General features: G+C 39.7%; 1 protein-coding gene across 8 annotated transcripts in view; it reads right to left on the reverse strand.

Annotated features, from left to right (window-relative positions):
- Nucleotides 1-21,750, reverse strand: part of LOC122540917 (A-kinase anchor protein 13-like) — a 411,711-nt gene that overhangs the window by 285,607 nt on the left and 104,354 nt on the right. For all 8 annotated transcript variants that reach the window (XM_043677213.1, XM_043677212.1, XM_043677210.1 and 5 more), the window contains one exon: nucleotides 21,065-21,108. In XM_043677213.1, coding sequence (XP_043533148.1) covers nucleotides 21,065-21,097 — 33 coding nt within the window. In that variant the 5' untranslated portion in view covers nucleotides 21,098-21,108. The remainder of the gene's footprint in view (nucleotides 1-21,064; nucleotides 21,109-21,750) is intronic.

Here is a 21,750-nt window from a genome sequence, read left to right on the forward strand (position 1 = left end):
CAGGTGCTGAGGGCAACATTTGGAAAGGTGAGAGTCAGTGACCAATGTACAGACTAGCAATCGGATCTGGGGTCATAATAGAATCCTTACTGTGTGGAAACAAGCCCTACAGCTCAAGTTCACACTAACCCTCTGAAGAGTATCCCACCCAGACTCATGCCCCTACATTTACCCTGACTCATGCACCTAACCTACACATCTCTGAACACCATGGGCAATTTGTCATGGCCAATTCACGTAACCTGCACATCTTTGGATTGTGGGAGGAAACCAGGGCACCCAGAGGAAACCCACGTAGACAGAGGGAGAATGTGCAAACTCCACACAGACAGTTGGCAGAAGCTGGAATCGAACCCGGATCCCTGGAGTCATGAGGCAGCAGAGCTAACCACTGAGCCAGCGTGCCACCCCAATGATTTGTAACCTTCAAGCCCAGACTTTGCAGAGTGCTCATCAATAAGGGGACTGCACAAACTATAGTTCATGCCTTTCACTAAAAAAAAGCAGTGGGTGTTACTGCTTTTTTAAAAAAAGATGCAGAAAAGATATTCAGAGAAACAGTTTCAGGGATGAAAGTCTTTAATGACAAGAATGGATTGGAAAAGTTGGGAATGTTTTCTTTAAAATGGGAAGGTAGAGAAGAGGTATAATCGAAATGTTCACAAAATGAGGCAACAAGACAGTCTTTTTTAAAAACTCAATCATGGGATGTGGTAGTCACTGGCTATGCCAGCATTTATAATCCAATCCCAAATGGCATGTAAGAACTTCTGGATCAAAATCCTGGAAATTTCACCCTGATGGCATTGAAGATTATCCACCCAAGTGGACAGCAGTGATTCCAGAAAGCAGCTTAACATTATTTTCTCAAGGGGCAACTAGGGATAGATAATAAATGTTGGATTCGCTGGTGATACCCACATGTTCTGAATCAATGAAAAGAAAGCACATTTTTGTGGGTCTGGAATCATGTTGGCTAAGACAAGCCAAGAAAGAGTGGCAATTTTATTCCGTAAAGGACATGAAAAAAAAAGATTTTTATAACAGTTGACAATTGTAGCCATTAACTAGGAACACAGAAATTAGGAGCAGTTCAGTCTTTTGAGCTCGGTCCACCATTTAATATAATTATGGCTGATCTTCTCCCGGTCTCAACTCCACTCTCCTGCCTGCTCCCTGCAGCCTTTTATCTCAATTTTAAACAGAAACATATACACTTCTTGAATCTGTTGATCGATTCTACCTCCACTGCATTCTAAGGCAATGAGCTAGGGGGACAGATAGTATCCTTTGCAAGCCGGATCGGGAGTCTCGCATGGTGTGTTGCCTGCCCGGTGCCAGGGTGCGAGACATCTCCGACCGTCGTTTCTCCACATCTCTGTTTTGAACCTACCTGCTCTCACACTCTATCCATGACTTCTGGTTCAAGACTGTCCCACAAGGGGGAAGATCCATTCGATATCCACCTTATCAATAGCATCTAGCATTTTACATCCATCAATCAGATATCCCCTCATTCTTCTGAGTTTCAGGAAGTACAAACCAAATCTATTCAACTGAATGACAGCCCTTTCATCCTTGGAATCAAACTGGTGAACCTCTTCTGAACTGCCCTTAATCCCATCAGCTTACTTAATACATTCTCCCTAGTAATTTCATCAAATTCCTCTATAGAGGAATTATCTTCCAGTGTGAAACCACAGACAAAGTATTGATTTAACGCCTCTGCCATTTCTGAGTTCCCCATTTTATTACCTCCCCATATTCATCCTCTAAAGCGTCAACATTACTTACAATATTCTCTTTCTTTTCATATACTTATTAGAAGCTTTTGGCATCACTACCTATGTTTTCTGCTGGTTTTCTTTCTTAGTTAATCTTGGGTCTTTTGATTTTGTTATTAGTAAGCCTTTGCTGACATTTAAAGTTCTCCCAATTGTCCAGAGTGCTGAAAACTTTTTTTTAAATTCCTGATTTTGTATTAAAATCAAATGCCCACCATCTGCCATGGTAGAATTCAAACTCATATCCCCAGAACATTTGCCTGGGGCTCTGGATTATAAATTTGAATTATGTTGTTACCACTACTTTCACATAAGTGAATAGACTATGGATGGGTGGAAGATCAAGAACCAAACAGCACCAATTCAAGGTAAATGACAAATGAACCAAAGGCAGCAGGAAGTGCAGTGAAAGGCGATGATTTGCAATGCATGCCCGAGTATGTGTTGGAGGCAGATTCAACTATGCCTATCTTAAGAGAATTGATAAGAACCCTAAGAGAAGACTTTGCAGGGCTATGAGGAAGGGTTGACTCGTAAGACTAACTTGTTTACTCTTGCAGAATGTTGGAAGAAGCAGATGAGTCTCAACTGGTTCTGCAAGCGTTTTGTTGATATGTCGAAGCTCAAATGTAATAACTCTCAGAACAGGGATTAGAAAGGCCAAAAAAAAAATGTCCTTTAGCAAGTCTGACACACTCAGTTTCTATTAACCAGACCTGTTAGCACTGCTGCCTCAACGCCAGGGACCCAGGTTTGATTCCCACATTGGGCGACTGTCTGTGGGGAGTTTGCACATTCTCCCAGTGTCTGCGTGGTTTCCTCCGCGTGCTTCGGTTACCTCCCACAGTTGAAAGATGTGCAGATGAGATGAATTGGCCATTCTAAATTGCACATAGTGTTCAGGGATGTGTAGGTTAGGTGCATTAATGAGGAGTAAAATGTTGAGTAATAGAGTAGGGGAATGAGTCTGGGTGGGATACTGTTCAGAGGTTTGGCGGGGACCTGTTGGGCCAAAGGGCCTGTTTCCACACTGTAGGGTTTATTTGATTCCGCGATTATTAAATTTTCTTGATTTCATCAATCAAATCTGTTGATGCACTGTCAATTCCACATTGATTCCAACTAAAATTCCATATGAACAGACCATTTACAAGCTGCACATTTTATCAATCCACCCTAAAGCTTATCAGTGGATGGATTTCCTTCCAAATAAGTTTCCACTGCATAAATAATATAGCCAGGGATATATCAGGCCTCTTAATACATCTCCTAACATTCCCATCACCAACCAGAAACTCAGAACTGACTGGATGCCAGCTGCATAGACAGCTCCATCAGTAAAGGCAAGGTGCACCTGTATAACACCATCCACAAGACACCACATTCAATTCCCAATCGGTATTCAGTTTACTCATCCCAGGCTATGGAATAGGAATACCACAGCTGGCAACAACATTCCTGAGCTGGAGCGGGAGAGGCAAAGCTTCAAAGTGAGGCAACCACAACAGGAAGTTCACATTGCATTTAAAAGAGTGTCAGTAGTGATGGCTTTTGCAGGTGAACAGCCTGCCAATCAGTGCAGCCCAGGGCTAGGATGAAGAACTGTCATTTGAGAAGTCTAGGAGCCTACGGGTCCCAAGCCTCAGAACTGTCAACACGACGGGGAGAAATTTAAAAAGGGAACACCAACATTTGGCAGAAATGCATCTCAAATGACCAACAGTGTACTTTGGCAGTGACATGTATAAAGGAGTGTTTGATTTGAGCCAGGATACAATTTGATATTCAATACTGCTACTGAGGAAAACTGTTGCAGCACAGCAAGGAAGGTATTAGCGCAGTTTACTGTAATCAACCACTCCATATATAATCAACCACTCCTGGAACTTCTCAATGAATAAAACAAGAGGATTCATTGTTTTCATTTCAAAACTGAACTATTTTTATTTAAAACACTTCCTCAGGTTCAATCCTCTGATCGCAAGGCTTTGCTTCAGGTCACTGTTTGCCTGACTAGAATTCTAGAGGTTGGAGGGTACAGCTGTGGGGATAACTTCACAGCAATTGTACAGGCTAGAGTGAGTGGCAGACAGCAAATGGACCATTGACGCCTGTGCTGCTGTTTCTGATTGACATTTGCATACCCGCGACAGTCAAGGACCATATAATCAGGTTAGCGTGAAAAGAAATTGTGAGTGTTATCAACTCATATCAACTCACAAAATTTATTTCATGACACTTTCAGTTATTTTGGTGCAAGTTACATCACTGCAAAGTTTCACTTCTTCTGAAAATAAACTACTCTATGACGAAACGGAATCAATAGTACGGTACTGGTTTGGCTGCAATTCAAATCCCTCTGGGCATCTTTTAGAATTATCTTTAACTAGTCTCTTAATTTTGCTCTTTTCCAACTCTTTTCTGTAGCCAACCATGGTTGCTGGGATATAGAGACTGCCCACATACTGTCTGATTATCTGACACTAGATATTTCTTTCACAGTCAAACTATCCAGTCACACAATGACCAAACCCATGCCTGCAGAATGACCCAGGTTATTCACAAGGGAGCACACTTACAAGACCATGGGTGAAATTTAATGGGAGCTGTTGGGAGGTGGGGAAGGAGAAATTTGGAAAAGAAGTTGAAGGGTGAAACACATTGCTTTGTTGATGCGAGAGAAATTTCAGCAGTGGAAAAAGGTGGAGGGTAGCTCTCCTGGCCAGAGGTAAACAGTGAGAAGCACTTCAACAGCTAACGAAAGGTTGCTAGGCCTTCCCCATCAATAACAGGATTGGAAGGGGAAGGAGACAGCAAGAGAGGAGAGGCAGAAGACTAACAGCGATAGGGGTATTGGGTTGGTAAGCATCCTCCATGGAGATACCCTCACTGTGCATAACTTGTCCCCAGGAGGATGTCCCTGACGCTGGCCCGGGGCTTGATGCAGCCACAACCTTCCGAGGCCCTGCTCCAACGAAGAACTGTCAATCCTCACGTTCAATGTGAATGAAGGCAGGAGGGATGTTTGAGCCCCAGAGCTAAACAGTCATTTGTCCAACAAGCACGTTGCTGGGACTTACAGAAATAGCTGAGGTGGCATTTGCCTGGCTTTCCAGCTTGCCATCATTGTCATTGGCAACGAATTGGACTATTTCTTTCCCCCATCATTCTATTCTGGGATGTGGCCTGCAATTTCAGCATTTGTTGCCTATTCCTAACTGCCCTTGAACAGAGTGGCTGGCTAAACCATTTCAGATGGTGGTTAAGAGGCAACTATATTACAGTAGGTCTGAAGTCACATGTATGCCATGCCAGATGAGGATGGCAGATCTTTTTGCCAAGAGGATGTTTGTCAACTGGATAGATGATTACAATGATCAATGTGGTTTTATGGACACCCATTTTTGAGATTAGTTTTCAAATGCAGAGTTTTTAATTGTGTTTAAATTTCACCAGATGCTTTGCTGGGATTTGAACTCATGTCACCAAAGCATTAACCTGGACTTCTGGGTTACCAGTTCAGTGACATTACCACTTGGCCACTATCTCCTCAAATAATTACTGTTAGGAAGCAGAATTATAGTGAGATGCAACAAAATGTTTAGCTTTGAAAGGAGCACTTTCCACCTCAAAACAAAATCTATAAAACTCAGATTCAAGCCTAGTTCTGAAACACTTGAAATAGGATGAAGAATCCCTACAAATAGCTGAAAAACAACTTCAGAGCTTGGGAATGACAAGATACTCTGACATTTCTAGGAATGCACGATATCACAAATTCAGGTTGACTTGACAAAAGATTTTGCATTTATGAATACTTTACATCACCTCCCTGATGCAATGGTGCACAGTGGTAATGTCACTGGGCTAGTAATTCAGAACCCAACAGTAATGTACTGGGGATGTGGGTTTGATGGCAAATGGTGATATTTAAATTCAACAACAAAACTGAGGGCAAGATGCTATCCTAATTGGTGACCATGGAGTCATTGTGGATGCTGTAAAAACTCATCAGGCTCACTAATGTCCTTCTAGGAATGCAATCTGGCATGCTTTCCTGGCCAAAGCAATGTGGTTAGCTCTGAACTGTCACCTGGGCAATTAGGGATGTGCAATAAATGCTTGCCTCACCAACAACAAAAACATCCTGTGAATGACATTAAAAAATCTGAAAGTTACCTTCAAATTTCTGTTGAGGTATTGAGTGATAAATTTTGAGGAAGTGGTGCACTTGCAACTTGTGACATTTGTTTGGTTGGGGAAACACAGCAGCCCAGCAAGCTGTTGATAAGTCTACAACCTAAATTATCCAATAATGCTCACAGGCAAGTTTCTGTTAGTCTGATATAATACACCATTTTGGAAGAATGTTGGTGGAAGCCAAGTTGCAGAGACTTCCAACACATTCGATGCCTTCTGTGACCAGTGACCACCAGGTGTAAATGGTGCTTTTCTAAATTTAATTATTTCTGCAATGATATTCTAAGTATTATTGTTTCTGCTTTTTCTGATAGCTTTTGAATATTTGCCTGGATACTTTTCATTCTTGTCCAATAGATAAGTCATCACCAACCTTACAGTCTACAGACAAGGGAAACAACAGCAAATTAAATATATTTGGTCTTTTCTCCTAACCTGTTGACCTCTGCAGTGTACGTCCATCAAAGACTGCTGTAAATATAATTTCAAAATCAATTTCTCCGAAGCCTCAAAGACAAACACAGTGATTTTCCTTCACTGCCCATGGGGAAAAAGTTTGATTTTCAGTCAGTATTAAACTGAAATCCAGTAATTCAAAAGTAGCAACATCGTATATGGTGATTGCGCAAAACTATGTATTGACATCAAAACAGAAAAATGAAAAATTGACCAGAATGTCCTCTAAAAGCAGAAAACCACAGGAAATTAGTATTTTCAGCTTCTTTGAGTGGAACCATCAAAACTTCAATTTGAAATTTTGAAAACAGCGTGTGGCCTATAGTACCAATAAAACAAACATCTCAACATTTCTCCAACTTGTAAAAGCTCCTTCTTAGAGAAGAAACAGATTTCCCACGTGAGAAGCAGAGGTTTATTTTTCCTTTTTCCAATGTTCCCATATTTTCAACATCAGGAATGTTCAAAGTTTTGGTCTTTGAGAGTTGTTTAACTGTGGGGCATGAAGGCTTATAGGTGACGTATAAAGTTTGATCTCTGCTTCTATTATTTCCCATACGCCTCCATCTGTTAAAGCAAAATGTGATCCTGGCAAGTCCATTTCAGATTTAAACATTTATGAGCCAGTAGTAGTAAGAACCACACTATTGCACATTCCAAACCAGAGAACCAAAACATGAGTAACCAGTAACAAATAATAATAAACATAGATAGGGCCAAGTTGTCTTGGCCAAAACTGACAAACCATCACTTCAACACCTTCATCTGAAACAAACACATCAAACTAACCTTTAAAACCTCTGCTGGTATCTTGATCTAACTATCTTATAAATAGAAGACACTATTATGATTTCAACAATAGGAGAACTGCAAGATGGCTTCAAATAGCTCCCACAAACACTGATAATACATTGCTTTCAAACATCTTGAAAATGTATTGCTGCCATAGTCTTGGTTCTAAACCAGGGGTGGGGAACCTGCGGCCTTCTAGGCCATTGTGTGTGGCCTTTTGAATGAATCCAAATTTTGCAACATGCTTTCTGGCTTTTCAACCACTTATTGCTGCGAATCTACACTCTCCTCCTTAACCAAAATCAAGACACCCTTAAGGTCACAAATGATGGATACCCATCTAGAGGATCAGCTAAAACTGCAGACCTCCATGTTGCAACCAAATATTCAAATGCTTTCCTACAAAAAGCAGTCACAACAAAGTAATTAAAAGGTTAGTTAACTTTAGAATTAACATTTTTTTTCCTTTTTTTAGTTAGTACATAGTAGTTAGATTTTTACAAAATAATGTGAATTTTGAAGAATATATAATTGAAGTTTCTTGAATACGGCCTTATTAGATTACAACTAACATAATGCGGCCTTCCAACATTAAAAAGGTTCCCCACCTCTATTCTAAACTAATAAACATAACACCGAAATACGTGCAAGGAACAAAGGTGAAAACATTTTCATTGTTGTAAAGGATTCTATTGCACATCTGCATCACCTAACGAATATTAAGGATTCCACATCCCAGCCTCCACCCTCCTAACCCAACCCCACCCACTCCAACCCACCTCAATGTTCTGGATAATAATCACAAAAACACATAAGGAATCTTGCTGAATGCTACATTGCTAACAGAGTTACCAACAACACAACAGTGACTACACTCAGTCACTAGTTCAGTGACTAGGTGCCACATTAAGAGAATTGCACTTTTAGTTGAACTGCAAGTGCACAGCCTGACCAATACCTGAAAGAACTTTCAAAGTCACCAACAGTAGCATCAAGTGCAGGTGTTCATACATTTCCCAGTCAGCCTAACCAGAGAAAGTAGAACTTAGAAATTTGTTCACAATAGTCTCGCACTCTACCTCTTACATGCACATGTGATTTTCCTTTTGTTTAACTATTGAAACAGACTATTATACCACACATAAGAATCGCAAATTGACTGCAAAGGTATTATGACAGTCAGGCATACTGAATAATGAATAATGGACAATAACTATAATCAAAACCAGCCAAAAATGTATTTGTATATTTGGATAGGAGAATATAAATATTGATTTGATAAAGTCTTCAGAAAGTAAAGACTTTGCAATCATGTAGCTTTTTCATCACCAATGGACATCTCAAAGTCTACTCCAACCAAATAAATGCTATTGGAGGGTAACCATCATTGGAACATGGGAAACATAGCAAGCCGGTTTAATTATAGCAAGCTCTCATCAACAGTGACATGAAAGCGACCAGCTAATTTGTTTTTGTGAGCACCAGGGATAACTTAACTCTTGTTCAAAGCAGTGCTATGGGATCTTGTACTTACACCTGACAGAACAAATGGGGGATCAATTAAGATCCCATTCTAAAACCAGAATCTTGCATCTCCCTCAGAACCGCACAACAGAATCAGCCTTGATTTTTATACTCAAGTCCTAAAGTGGCACTTGAATCCAGAACCTTGAGCTGAGACTACTACTGACTGACCCATGGCTAACATAAAAATTGCTGCCGATTTTATGGCAGTGATTTACTGAATGTGTGTGAAAGGCGAAACTAGCAATTTGATTTATTTTCATTAAAGATTTTTTCCAAAAGACTTCAAAAATATATGGACGTGTGATTCAAACAAAATGATCCAATCCATATTTATTTTAAGGTTGCTGTGAAAAATGGATGTGTTGAAAGTTCCATTAGGAGCAGGGTCTGCTTTAAGAGTTCTCAACAGACTGGCAATGATACAAGACAGCTGCCAAGTCCACTTGGATGAGATTGTACCATATAAAGTGTCAAACATGAAGGTCATCAACTTAGACTCAAAGTGTTTAATACTGCATCTGAAAATACTTGCACCATGTTGGGCCTCACTGTACAACAGTGTTACTCTCGTCATAGAACAGTATAAGACGTAACTTCTTTCCCACTTCAAGCAGCTGCACCCACCAAGTTTACATACGCACATTAAATACCAAATAGTGATGTTTATAAGAATAAAGTTAAGAAACTGCAAAGGGTTAAGGGCTCAAAGAGCAGCCCTCAGAGTTGGAAAAAAGTAGAAGTGAGTTAAGACAGACCGCCCTTGGCGTCAAGTAGTCCTAGCAAAATCAAAGTCAACAGGAAGAGGAAAACTCTCCATTGGTTGGAGTTATAATTTGTGCAAAGGTAGACGGTTGTGATTTTGGAGGCCAGTCCACTCAGACCCAGCATATCGCTGTAGTGTTCTTGGCCCAACCATCTTCAGCTGCTTCACCAATGACCTTCCATCCAATATAAGATCAGAAATGTGAATGTTCACTGATAATTTCTGAACTATTCACAAGATCATCAACCCAGAAGCAACCTGCGCCTTCAGGCAGGAAGATCTATACAACATTCAGGTTTGGGCTGGTAATCCAAAATATGATACCTGCACTGGGCAATGATCAACTCCAACAAGAGAGATTCTAACCAACTTCCCTCAACTCTCAGTGGCATTACTGTCGCCGGATCTCTCACCCTCAACATCCTGGGTGTAATCTCTCCACAGAAGTTCTATTTGGGTTGGTCATGTAAATGTTGTGGCTACAAAAGGATGTCAAGGTTTAGAATTCTGTAGCAGGTAACTCACTTCCTGTCATCTACAGAGCGGAAGTCAGGATTATGATGAAATACTCTCTGCTTGCTTGGATTACTTCAGCGGTGTCACTGAAGAAGCCTGACCTATTCAGGACAATTTAGCATGTTGGATTCGCTCCCATCCACCACCATACCTATTCACTCCCTCTGTCCCCCCCATTTGAACAGTGGCAGCAGAATGTAACAAAATGCACTGCAGCAATATGTCAAAGTTTCTCCAATGACACTTTCTAAATCAAAACCTGTGCTACCTGCAGGGATAAGGGCAGCAGTTAAATGGGAAAATAATTGCTGTTACCCGAGTGCTACTGTGATCCTCTCTGAAACAATACCTACACCATATTGTGTGTAGTGGTTCAAGTCGATGGCTCACGATCACCTTCTCAGGACATGGGCAACAAATGCTAATCTTGAACAAGCAGTTTTTGGGAACAATCATCTTGGATTTCAAATGGTTAAAGACTGTTGTTAAATGGGAGGGAGACAGAGAGAGGGAAAGAGCTTCAGCTTTGAGGTTTTGATGAGGAAGAAGTTATTGCTCGAAATGAGTGCTGATTTCCATATGTATAGAACATCCTGAACAATAAGATGCAAGAGTGACTGATGAAAGGCCAGTAAGGAAAAGAAAATCATACATCCATCAGATATCAATGTTCTTTTATCTTGACTCAGTGGGTGAGGGATCCATTAAACTTGAACTGTTTGATTTCCTGCAGCACCAAATGACTATTAAGTCAGTGAAACACTCTGATTGTATGATACTCAAATACAATACAAAGCTCAATATGCAATTATTGCTGGAAGCAACAATTGTAATTTCACTGTATCTGACAAGCAGATTTTTTAAAAATCTGCCAAAAAAGGGTATAGGTTTACTTTCCGCAACTATGGAAACCATTAAAGACGGAAGGAGTGATTTTAAAATTCTATCTAGCTAAGAATGAGAGTTTTGCTCACCTGAATGGCTCAGTGATTTGGACTCCACACTAGTGGACTCGTCTATTCATTTTTGTTTGCATTCTTTCACCAATGTAGCTCAGGCTATGAGCAATTAGTTTGGAATTTCACTGGATTTTGTTTAGTCCTTCCATTTTCTTATCCTTTCCCACTGAGGCAGAGCCTCAAAATAGATGCACGGCTGAAATCAGAACCTGCAGCTACAGAAACCAGTCTCCTGTCTGTAGTATAGCATTGTTACTCACTGTAGCCACTTGCCATCTATGACAATGGAAGACATTATAAATTCAGAGTGCTGAGGAGGCCATCAGGGTTTGTATCAGCTACACTGAAATGTTGAGTGCCAACACGGACATAGCCTGAGTTTGCTCAAGTTGATTTGTCAACTGCGTATGAAAGCAGCAATAGTTTTTACTGCCTCACTGGCTGAGCGTCTCCTCAGCTGGTATCTAACACATGCCAACCAATTAGCACCAGCAGCTGCTTAGATACCAGCAGAGTTTGCCAGATCCAGAAACTTATATAAATGCTGCTCTGAAAACTGCAGTGGTGCCAATTCATCATCTTCCTCTTGCCAACTTCGTCCGTTCACAGGAAACAACTGCTGCATGGTGTCTGATATGCAGACATCAAAACCAATTGAAGGTTCAGTTTCAATGTATGCACTTTTACAGTAGGGGGCAAAAACAATGCCTGGCTTTATATCATGGTATTTGGAGCAAACCAATTTCAAAGAATCCAGCTTGTGTCTTTCTTCAGAAATAAGCAACACTGAAAATATCTACTCAAAAAAAATCCAAGGAGGTGGGAGTTCTGTTAAAATTAATCGCAAACAAGTGGTTTTCCTTTTCACTCAGATGTTCCTGAATAAAACAGGGCGGAGGATTTTATAGTCCAATCCCACCTTCTAGTCTTCCTGAATGCATTATGTATTGACCAAAGTTTTAACAAAGGAGAAAGTGTGGGTTGGAAAACAAATTGTTGTGGTATTATGCCTGGCCACCAAAGTGTTGGGCATATTCTATTAAAGATACAAGCTGGTTGATGTTTAAAGCAAGGAAGTGCAATGTGATAAGGAAATAAGTTAAAAAAATCACACAACACCAGATTATAGTCCTGGTGTTGTGTGATTTTTAACTTTGTCCACCCCAATCCAACACCGGCACCTCTACATCATAAGGAAATGAAAAAGATTTCCCAATGAGAGCCATAACCGCCAAGCAGCAGTCAACGGTCATTTGAACTTGGGCAAATGTTTGGAACAACGTTAAAACCATCACAAACATCTTCTCAATTTCTTGACAGTTTAAGCCAATAGAAAGATGAATAGCCCATGGTAACAAGCTATATCTTGCCATCCACCCCTCTTGGAGATTTCAATTCTTGTTGTGGTTCGACTGATTGATGGCGATATTCAAGCAATCATGCAAGTCCCACCCAGTCATGACTTGAAGTAACAACAATATTTTCAGCAGACCTCTGGCAGTCACTAAGAGTACAATTCTGGCTATTATTTTTCCATCCCTTAACCTATATAAAAGATTGATTATTGTATCACATTTCCATTACAGTTGATACCTTAGGCCAGCCTGCAAGTCTGGTACAGTCTTAATTCTGTACATCTTTGCACCAGGACTCCCCCGGGAACTCAAAGCAGTGCCCAATCTTCCAGCTTGCAGAACAGTACTCATTTTTTTTGTCTCAATGGAAATGTTAATTAGTTCCAAAACATTGAAAGAAATCTTCATCCAAGTCACTGTTAATGATATTGAACTCACTGACAGCCTTTTTGATTGACACACCATACTGTTTTACTACTTTGAGGAGAGACAGAATCACACTGGCCAGTGGGGGAAGACATTACTATACAACATGGATGCCAGCATAGATCATTCTCCTACATGGCTTGTTGATTTGCTGTAGATTCTATATAGGCTCTATCCAAATTCATTACTTCATTAGCTAAAGTCAGTCAAGACATTCAGTCAATACTATAAGGGCAGATTGGACAAAGTGTGGACCTCCAACCCCAATCAAACTATCACAGGCATGATCCCATTTTTTTTTTAACCATTCACTGAGTAGCTTGATAGGCCACTTCCACATGCACATACACCATTTCGATCATATTCCACTATGTCAGTATGAAAATAAAATCTTCACTTTACAAATAGGACCTTAGGACATTCCAACAGCATCTTTGTCACTTTTTATTGTGGCCAGGATTTTGAAATGTAAAAACAGCCATAGTGGAATGTGAATCCATCAGATTCTCCAAGTTACCAACACAACAAATTAACCATAACCCTATCAAACGTCTCTCCCAACCTGTCGACGTTTTCTGCTTATGCAATGAAGTTGTACTTGCTATCTAGTGTTCACATTAAAAGTTGTTACTTGACCAAGGCAAGGGAAAGAAAATTGTACCTGTAAAACCTATGAACCACTGTCCAAAGTAGCAACTTGCATTTATATAGCATCATTAACATGGTAACAATGTTACAAAACCTTTCAGGAGCAACAGCAAATAATATGTGACCTCAACATTAAAAATGGGATCTGGGGAGAAGAAAGGGATTAAACAATATTAAACTATTTCAGACACGTTAAAACGAGATGTAAACATATCTTCCCTGAAGACATAAGTGAACAAATGTTGTGGGAATTGTATGAATGCAGAGTTGTCATTACACCACTTGGAAATCTCCACACACACTCACCAGCTTTTTTAATTCAACTGGCATAAAGGCAACATGGGCTTTTATGACTAAAAAAAATTCCAAGAGGAAGAACAAACCAAGAAATGTCCTAACCAGATCACTTGCCCTTTAACCTGCCAGGAATTGAGTTTTTCCATTAATAATTATACTGCATACTCACTGTATCTTGGAAACAACAAAGTCTGGAATAACTGGGCTTTATGTGAACGTCAAGAATGGACTAACCTGTTGATAAACAATGATGGATTTGTCTTCCTCTTAAAGTGCACATCAGGTTTCCCCCTTCCTTCTCAACACCAGCAAAACAAAGTACAAAAATGCACCTCTAATTCCAGACAAATAGTCAACAGGCTAGCTGCCCAGCTGCTAGTTAGCTTGATTGGTTGGTTTGTGGGTTCAATTCCCACACCGGCTGAAATGACCGATCAAAGTTGGTCAGTGAATTGTAAAAGATGGCAGCATATCTGTGAGAGTTTGCGATGGGATTGACCAGGGAGTGGTGGCCTGCACTGTGTTTAATCTGCCCTTAATCAAAGGCTAGGTTTGTCCTTGTGGTCAAACTTTATGATTGTCCTTATCTTTTCTACTCTACTAGTGATCTGAATGTAGTCATGTCAAAGTAAATTCAACTCTCTATTCACACCATATACCTTTCCATAGTCTAATACACAACACCATCTCTCATAACAGTCTCCACCTCAGCAAACATTACCATGAAGGTCCCAGCTAAATAACCACACTCGCCCAACAGTCCACACTAACCATGTTCCCAAACTAAACCAGCCCCACTTGCCTGCACTTGGTCTATATCTCTCCAACCTTTCCTACTCATGAACTTATTCAAATGTCTTTTAAACATTGTTGCTGCATCCATCACTTCCTCTGGCAGTTCATCCCACAAATGAACCACTGTCTTGTGTAAAAAAGTTATCCCTTCTGTCCTTTTTAAATCTTTCTCCTCTCACCTAAAAAATATGACCCTCGTTTTGAACTCCCCTACCCTACGGAAAAGACCCTAGTCATTCATCTTATCTGTAACCCTCATGATTTTATTAACCTCCGTAAGATCACCCTTTTACCTCCTCCACTCCAGTGGAAAAAGTCCCAGTCTTTCTAGTCTATTATTATATCTCAAACCCACACAGCAACATCCTCTTTAACTAGTTTTGAAAAAAGCTGCTGTGTGTTCAACTTCATTACTTACAATTGCTCCAAAACTGATGGAGAATGTTTCCTTGATCAGTGTTGGTGCCTAGGATTATGACTATGATGTCAATAAAGTACAATGGTGCGAGCAATTTTCAAATCATGTCCTGTTGAGTTGTGAAAAACACACATCAGTGGAATTAGACAGCATGTTTCTCCAATACAACTGTGTGCTGAACAATCTGCTACACCAAATAGTAGACACTTAAAGCAGTTCTCCCACTTTGCTTAGTTTTTGACATCCAATCATGTTTTCTTCAGAAACTCATTCCTTAAAAGGTTTTTCAACACTGCATGCAATTTCATTTGCTTCACATGTTATCAGGTAGCAATGCATTGTGGATTTACTTTCCCAAATCAAATATCACTAACTAATTAGTATGTCATACTAGGAGTTAAAAGGGTTCAGCCAATTTAATCCTGCTACCATTTCTCCTATTTCCTGTCGAGCTGCAACTGCAGATGTGCATATATAACAGTCATAGAGTCATATAGCACGGTAACAGAATTTTCAGTCCAACTTGTCCAAGCCAATCTGATTTCACAAACTAAACTAGTCCCATTTGGCCCACATCACTCTAAACCTTCTCTATTCACGCACATTTCCAAATGTCCATTAGATGTTGTAACTATACCTTCACCTCCTGCTTCCTCTGGCAGTTTGTTACACAAACAAACCACCCTCTGTGTGAAAACATTACCCTAGGTCCCTTTCAAATCTTTCTCCCCTCATCTTATAATATGTTGCCTAGTTTTGAACTCCCCCCATTCTGGGGAAAAGACCTTATGTTTAATCTTAGCTATGCCCCTCATGATTTTATAAACTACTAGGTCATCGCTCAACCTCCTACAATCCAATGAACCAAGTCCCAGCTTATCTAGCCTCTCCTTAGAACCCAATCCCTTCAGTATCATCCTCATAGATTTTCTCTGCACCCTCTCCAGCTTATCCTTCCTATAGCCAGCCTGGACTTCCCACATAGATGCAACGGTAAAGAAGGTATAACACCACCTCTTCTTCCTCAGGTAGCTTAGGAAATTCGGAATGTCCATAATGACCCTCACAACTTTTACAAATGCACCACTGAAAGCATACTATCTGGATGTATAATGGCTTGGTATGGCAACTGCTCAGCCCAGTACTATAAGAAACTACGGAAAGTTGTTTTACATGACGTGGACTGTGCACACAATCTTCCATCTGTAGGCTCCATTTACACCTCTCACTGCCACACAAATGCTGCCAAGGACCCCACCCCCATCCCAGTAATACTCTCCTACAACCTCTTCTGTCAGGTAGAAGTTACAGAAGCTTGAACACATGCACCAATAACTTCAAGAATAGTTTCTTCCGTGCAGTTATTAGGTTGCTGAATGGACTCTCTAGCTTCAAATAATGTTGATCTTGTTAATGCTGATCTCGCTTCATGCACCTCCTGTGCAGTGTAATCTGTATGTCTGACTCTGTCTAAGCACCCTTTGATCTGGACACCCTTGCTTACTATGATCTGCCTGCATTGCTTGCAAATAAAGCTTTTCATTGGACTTAGGTGCACATGACTGCAATAAATCAAATCAAAACTGTACACAGTACTCCAAAAATGGCCTCACCATTGTCCTGTACAACCTCACCATGACATCTCATTTCCTACACTTAATGGTTTGAGCAATAAAGGCAAGTCTGCCAAAGTTCAGTAAACATTCAAGATAACAAAAAATTTGGTCAAATGCTTATGACTTGAAGCATTTTTGAGAGTCGCCCTCCTTCAAAGCAAAGTGTGGAGTTGGGAGTGTTTACAGAAAGTTCTTGAGTAACAAAGCATCAAATGAACCTCAAACAGTCCCACTTCACTTTCCTGTTTATACTTATTAATTGGCTAGTGAAAAACAACACTAACTATATACTGATCTAAGCCACTTCTGATGGTCTTATCAGACTATTTACTGGTAAGCTTGCTTTGGCAAGAAAACAAATGCTTTAGTTACTAATGCAGCACACATGAAAAACCCCAAAGTCTTTTAATTTCCTGACAGAAATCTACAATATTTCAAGGTATTCATTTGACCTAAACCAGCTATGCATCAAATAAAGTCAGACTGATATATCCTAGATGATTTTCAAGCTATTTAATCTTAAGCCTGAACCAAGTATTGGCCTTTAGAGAGGAAAAGAACAGTTACAAACATTGAATACAAAAATAGAAACTGTTGGAAATGGCACTTTGATGAAAATGGTCTGTCTGAAACATTAAACTATGTTTTGTCTTTTCAGATGTTTGTTGGATCTTTGAAAACTTCCAGCAATTCTTTACAGTAACTTCAAATATATTGATGACAATTCAATTGACACAATGTTTGTTACAACTTTAGGGTTGAAAATATGAACTCTTCCATGAACTTCAGCTTGGTTGGTAGCATTTTCCTGTGTAACAATGTTTCAGGTACAAAACCTACTCCTTGGTTTGACCATGAATATCAAGCTGGTACTCCAGAGTAGCACAATCAAGTTTCACTGTTCACATATCCCCTATCACAATTTCACTTAACAATACACCGCAAAAGCAAGCTTTCTTTTTTTTATATTTAGAACTGTATTAGCAATGATTAGCCTCACAGTGGACAAAAAAAAGTGTACTTTAAGTTTTGCATGGCTAAGTGATTTCATAAAAGGCAGGCATGTGAATAGGGCAACCTGTAACTCGGAGTAAAAACTATGTACTCACCAGCATCTCATTGTACACAAACATTCTGCTACATTCACAGTGATATTATGAGATTTATATCTCATGGTCATATTAAATAATGGAGCAGGCTTGAGGGATGTGACCTCCTTGACAGCATGACTTTAGTGTGCTGAAGAATGCAGAACTGTCAGAGGTGCTGTCTTCTGAGGTCTCAACTGCCTTCTCAGGTAGATATGAAAGATTCTATGGTACTATTACAAAGAAGAGCAGGGAAGAGCTGGTGTTCTGATCAATATCTATCCCAAATCAGCAGCAATACAACTGATCAAGTTTTTAGCATAATGCTGTCCAGCAGAATTTGCTGCGTGTAACCTAGTTGCCTCATGTCCTCCAAGCTGATGATCATGAAAAGCGCAACACAATTGCACATTATTTTTTTTCTTGATACCGATCACAAAATCTCAATTAAGCCCTACTGATTCTATACTAGTAAAAGAAGGACATTATTGCTTAATCTCTTTGATATTCAAAACAGTAACATCTATTGTAGAAGTTGCTCAAATACAGGTAAATTTGCATCTTATTGAAATTCTATTAAACGAAGTGCAGCTAAAGAACTTCTCTCTGAAACTGCCGATTGTTGAGTATTTCCACTTTTCAATGGGTTACTAAATGCCTGTAGATTCAAGCCATACAAATAAGGAAGACATTAATTGAGACATATAAGATTTTAAAAGGATTGGACACTCTGGAGGCAGGAAACATGTTTCCTCTGATTGGTGAGTGCCGAACCAGAGGACACAGCTTAAAAATACGGGGTAGACCATTTAGGACAGAGATGAGGAGTAACTTCTTAACCCAGAGAGTGGTGGCTGTGTGGAATGCTCTGCCCTAGAGGGCAGTGGAGGCCCAGTCTCTGGATTCATTTAAGAAAGAGTTGGATAGAGCTCTCAAGGATAGTGGAATCAAGGGTTATGGAGATAAGGCAGGAATAGGATACTATTAAGGATGATCAGCCATGATCATATTGAATGGTGGTGCAGACTCGAAGGGCAGAATGGCCTACTCCTGCACCTATTGTCTAATTAATTACAGCAAACAGGACTGTTGGGGAACTGCATTTGGGTAAGGCATGTAGGAGAAGGTGCACTATTCATTCCCAGATGGCACTTGGTTGATCAAGAAGTGCAAGGAACATGGTTCTTGATCAGTAACCAGTAAATGAGAATTATTTAGATACTGATACAAGATCATTGGGATGAACAAGCTCCTCATTTTTCCACGACAGTAGTTAATCCACTGACCAATGTTGATAATATAGAGTCTAAGATTGGAGATCTTCATCCTGTGAAATATCACCAGTTAATATGCCAGGTGACACACATCCAGTTTTACTGCCTTCATGGATACTGAGGAATGCAAATGGGAGCTCTTCTGAGCTTCTGGTAAGCTAACTGAACAGCTGAAAGCTTTGTGCATTTACTAGAGTGTTTTGGAATGGCAAGGTCACTCTTTGAGCCAGTGCAACTGCCAACTGACACCCAAGTCCAGCACAAGAAACTTTAGGGAAGAGGGTAAGTAGAGAAACAGCTAGTTAAGAAATTTGGAATGCATACATGATAGGTCTTCTGGAATTTAACCTGCAGTTGATTATTAGGAAATTGCTGACCTGAATGCATGAAATACATTTGATTTTTTTGTAATTCATTGTAGCCTAAAAGATACCAGTGAATGTGCAACAATTGCTGTCAAATTAGATCCATCAGCATACACTCAGTGATTGTAGGTGAAACTACCCGATACAATGTGCAACTGGGAGAAACAGGAGTTTCACATAACAGTTCTTTGTGAACATTTTCAAACCATAAAAATTGAGGAGTGGGTACCCATACAGAGCAGGAGGGGTTTAGGCAAAATCCCATTTGCTGCTGAGTTAGTTGGCTTTAATAGGACAGGGATGAAGAGTCTCTGCATCAACGACAATTTGGGCCTCCATTAAAAAAAGACAAGTTTTGTTACTACTCACTAGCAATGTCTCAACTGCCGACATGGATATGGATTCAATGCTTATCTAGTTTTGCTGGAACATTGCCCATAATTCTATATAATCTGACACTCAGTCACTGATTAGGCACGGTGCAAAAGTAATGGTCACTTGATTAAGACAATAGCAGACATCTCATTGCCAATGTAACGATATACTAATTATTGTGTGCAAATGTTTTAAATAGACACAAGGAAATGATAACTTATATTAACTTTTGTCAAAGCTTATATTTTAGCAGAGATTGTAATGAAATTAAAAGACAATAGTTGGCATATTTCTTTTGTGTTGATCACAATGAGGGAAGGCAGCACTAAGTAATTAACCACTTACAGATATGGAGACCTACAAAGCAAATGGATATGGTGGCATTACAGGGCACAAATGGAGACAACAGTACTCAGAGTGGCACAAGGAGAGACAAGAGTATACAAGTATATGAAAAACAGCAAAGGCTATCAAAGGGAGAAAACATGGTAATAAAAAGGCCAAATTAATGGCTCTTCACATAAAAGTACTTAGTATTTGGAATAAAATAAATGAATTAACAGCATAAATAGAGGTTAAGGGGTATGATGGAAACAGACCCCTCAGCCCAACTCATCGACTATCCCAGAGTAAGGGATTGACCATTTAAGACAGTGATCAGGAAGAATGTGTTTTCTTAGAGGGTAGCAAACTTGTGGAACTCTTTGCTGCAGACAGTTGTCAAGGTTGGGTCTTCAACAATGAAATAGTGACTTTTAATGAGTATGGGAATCAAGGGTTATGTGGAAGACTCAGTAAAGTGGAGTTGAGAATGATCAGAACAGCCATGATCTCATTAAATGGCACAGCAGATTTGGTGGGCCAAATGGCCCACTTCTGCATTTATGCTTCATGGTCTTACAGCTGGTGCCAATGTGGAACACCCCCACATCAGGTCCAAAGTTGAATCCAGTCTCCCAACTTATACACAGAAAAACACTCACTTTATCATCTACATAGCAATGTTCCTCTTCCAACCATCTAGTGATCGCTCTCAGTAAAAGTTGAAATTTAATGCTACACCCAGAGGTAGCTCTATAATTTGGGTTTTATGCCCACTTTATACTCAGCTGAAAATATCCAAAAACATTTCACTTCGTCCCTTACTTGGAGCATATAGACTTTTACTTCTTCAGTCTTGCATAGAATTGAAGCCTAATTTTGTGGAAGAACAGTTTCCAAATCTTGTGTTTTGCAGGCGTTATCTTTTAAAACATTAATATATTCAGGTGCACTCTAGTTAGCTCCTAAACTCCATATCTAACCTCGTAACAGAGTTAAAAGACAACCTTTCAGAATATGAATGACTGAACTTATCAATAGCTCCACTGCTCTGAAAAATAGTTTTCTTTAAAAATTTTTATTACTTACATATAATGGAGCGTGATTTGGTGTAAGTTTCATGACACAAGGTGCTGTAAGTCAAAAGAGAAAAAAATAAGTATACAGAAAGTTATTTGCTAAACCACAAAGTTATTTAGTAACATATTCAGTCATAAAGTGCTACTTCAAACAGGATAGGAATTTAATCTCACTTTGTTACATTGAAAGTACAATTATTTTTCAATGTTACTTATATCAAGTATTCTTCATCAACTTTCAGTAGAGCAGATGCCGTACACACCACAAGCCCATCAAAGTATCATGTGTATCTGTTAAAGTTTATGTTTAGTTGGTTATATGCAGGTATCTAGTTCAGTTGGCAAACAGAACAGCAAGGGACTGTAGTCAATAAAGGGGAAACCACCAGGTACTTTCCTCAGAGTTAATCAATCTCACCCGGTCAGTATTAAAATCAGCCAAATTGATTGCTGGGCTTGGAAACCAGCAGTATAAGCGAATGCCCATGAACAAAAGGATTCCTGCACTATGATCTAATAAACACTCCTTTCCTGTAGAAACAAAACTATGACTCACGGTATATCAGGTGGAGAGGTTAAATAGAACAAAAAGAATTTCGGACTTGGTAGTGAGCCCTGTGAGAGTTAAGAGGCACCATTAGACCCTTAATAAAAGCCAAAAGAACTGCGGATGCTGTAAATTAGAAACAAAAATAG

The sequence above is a fragment of the Chiloscyllium plagiosum genome, chromosome 36 (assembly GCF_004010195.1).
Source record: "Chiloscyllium plagiosum isolate BGI_BamShark_2017 chromosome 36, ASM401019v2, whole genome shotgun sequence".
Lineage (NCBI taxonomy): Eukaryota > Metazoa > Chordata > Chondrichthyes > Orectolobiformes > Hemiscylliidae > Chiloscyllium > Chiloscyllium plagiosum.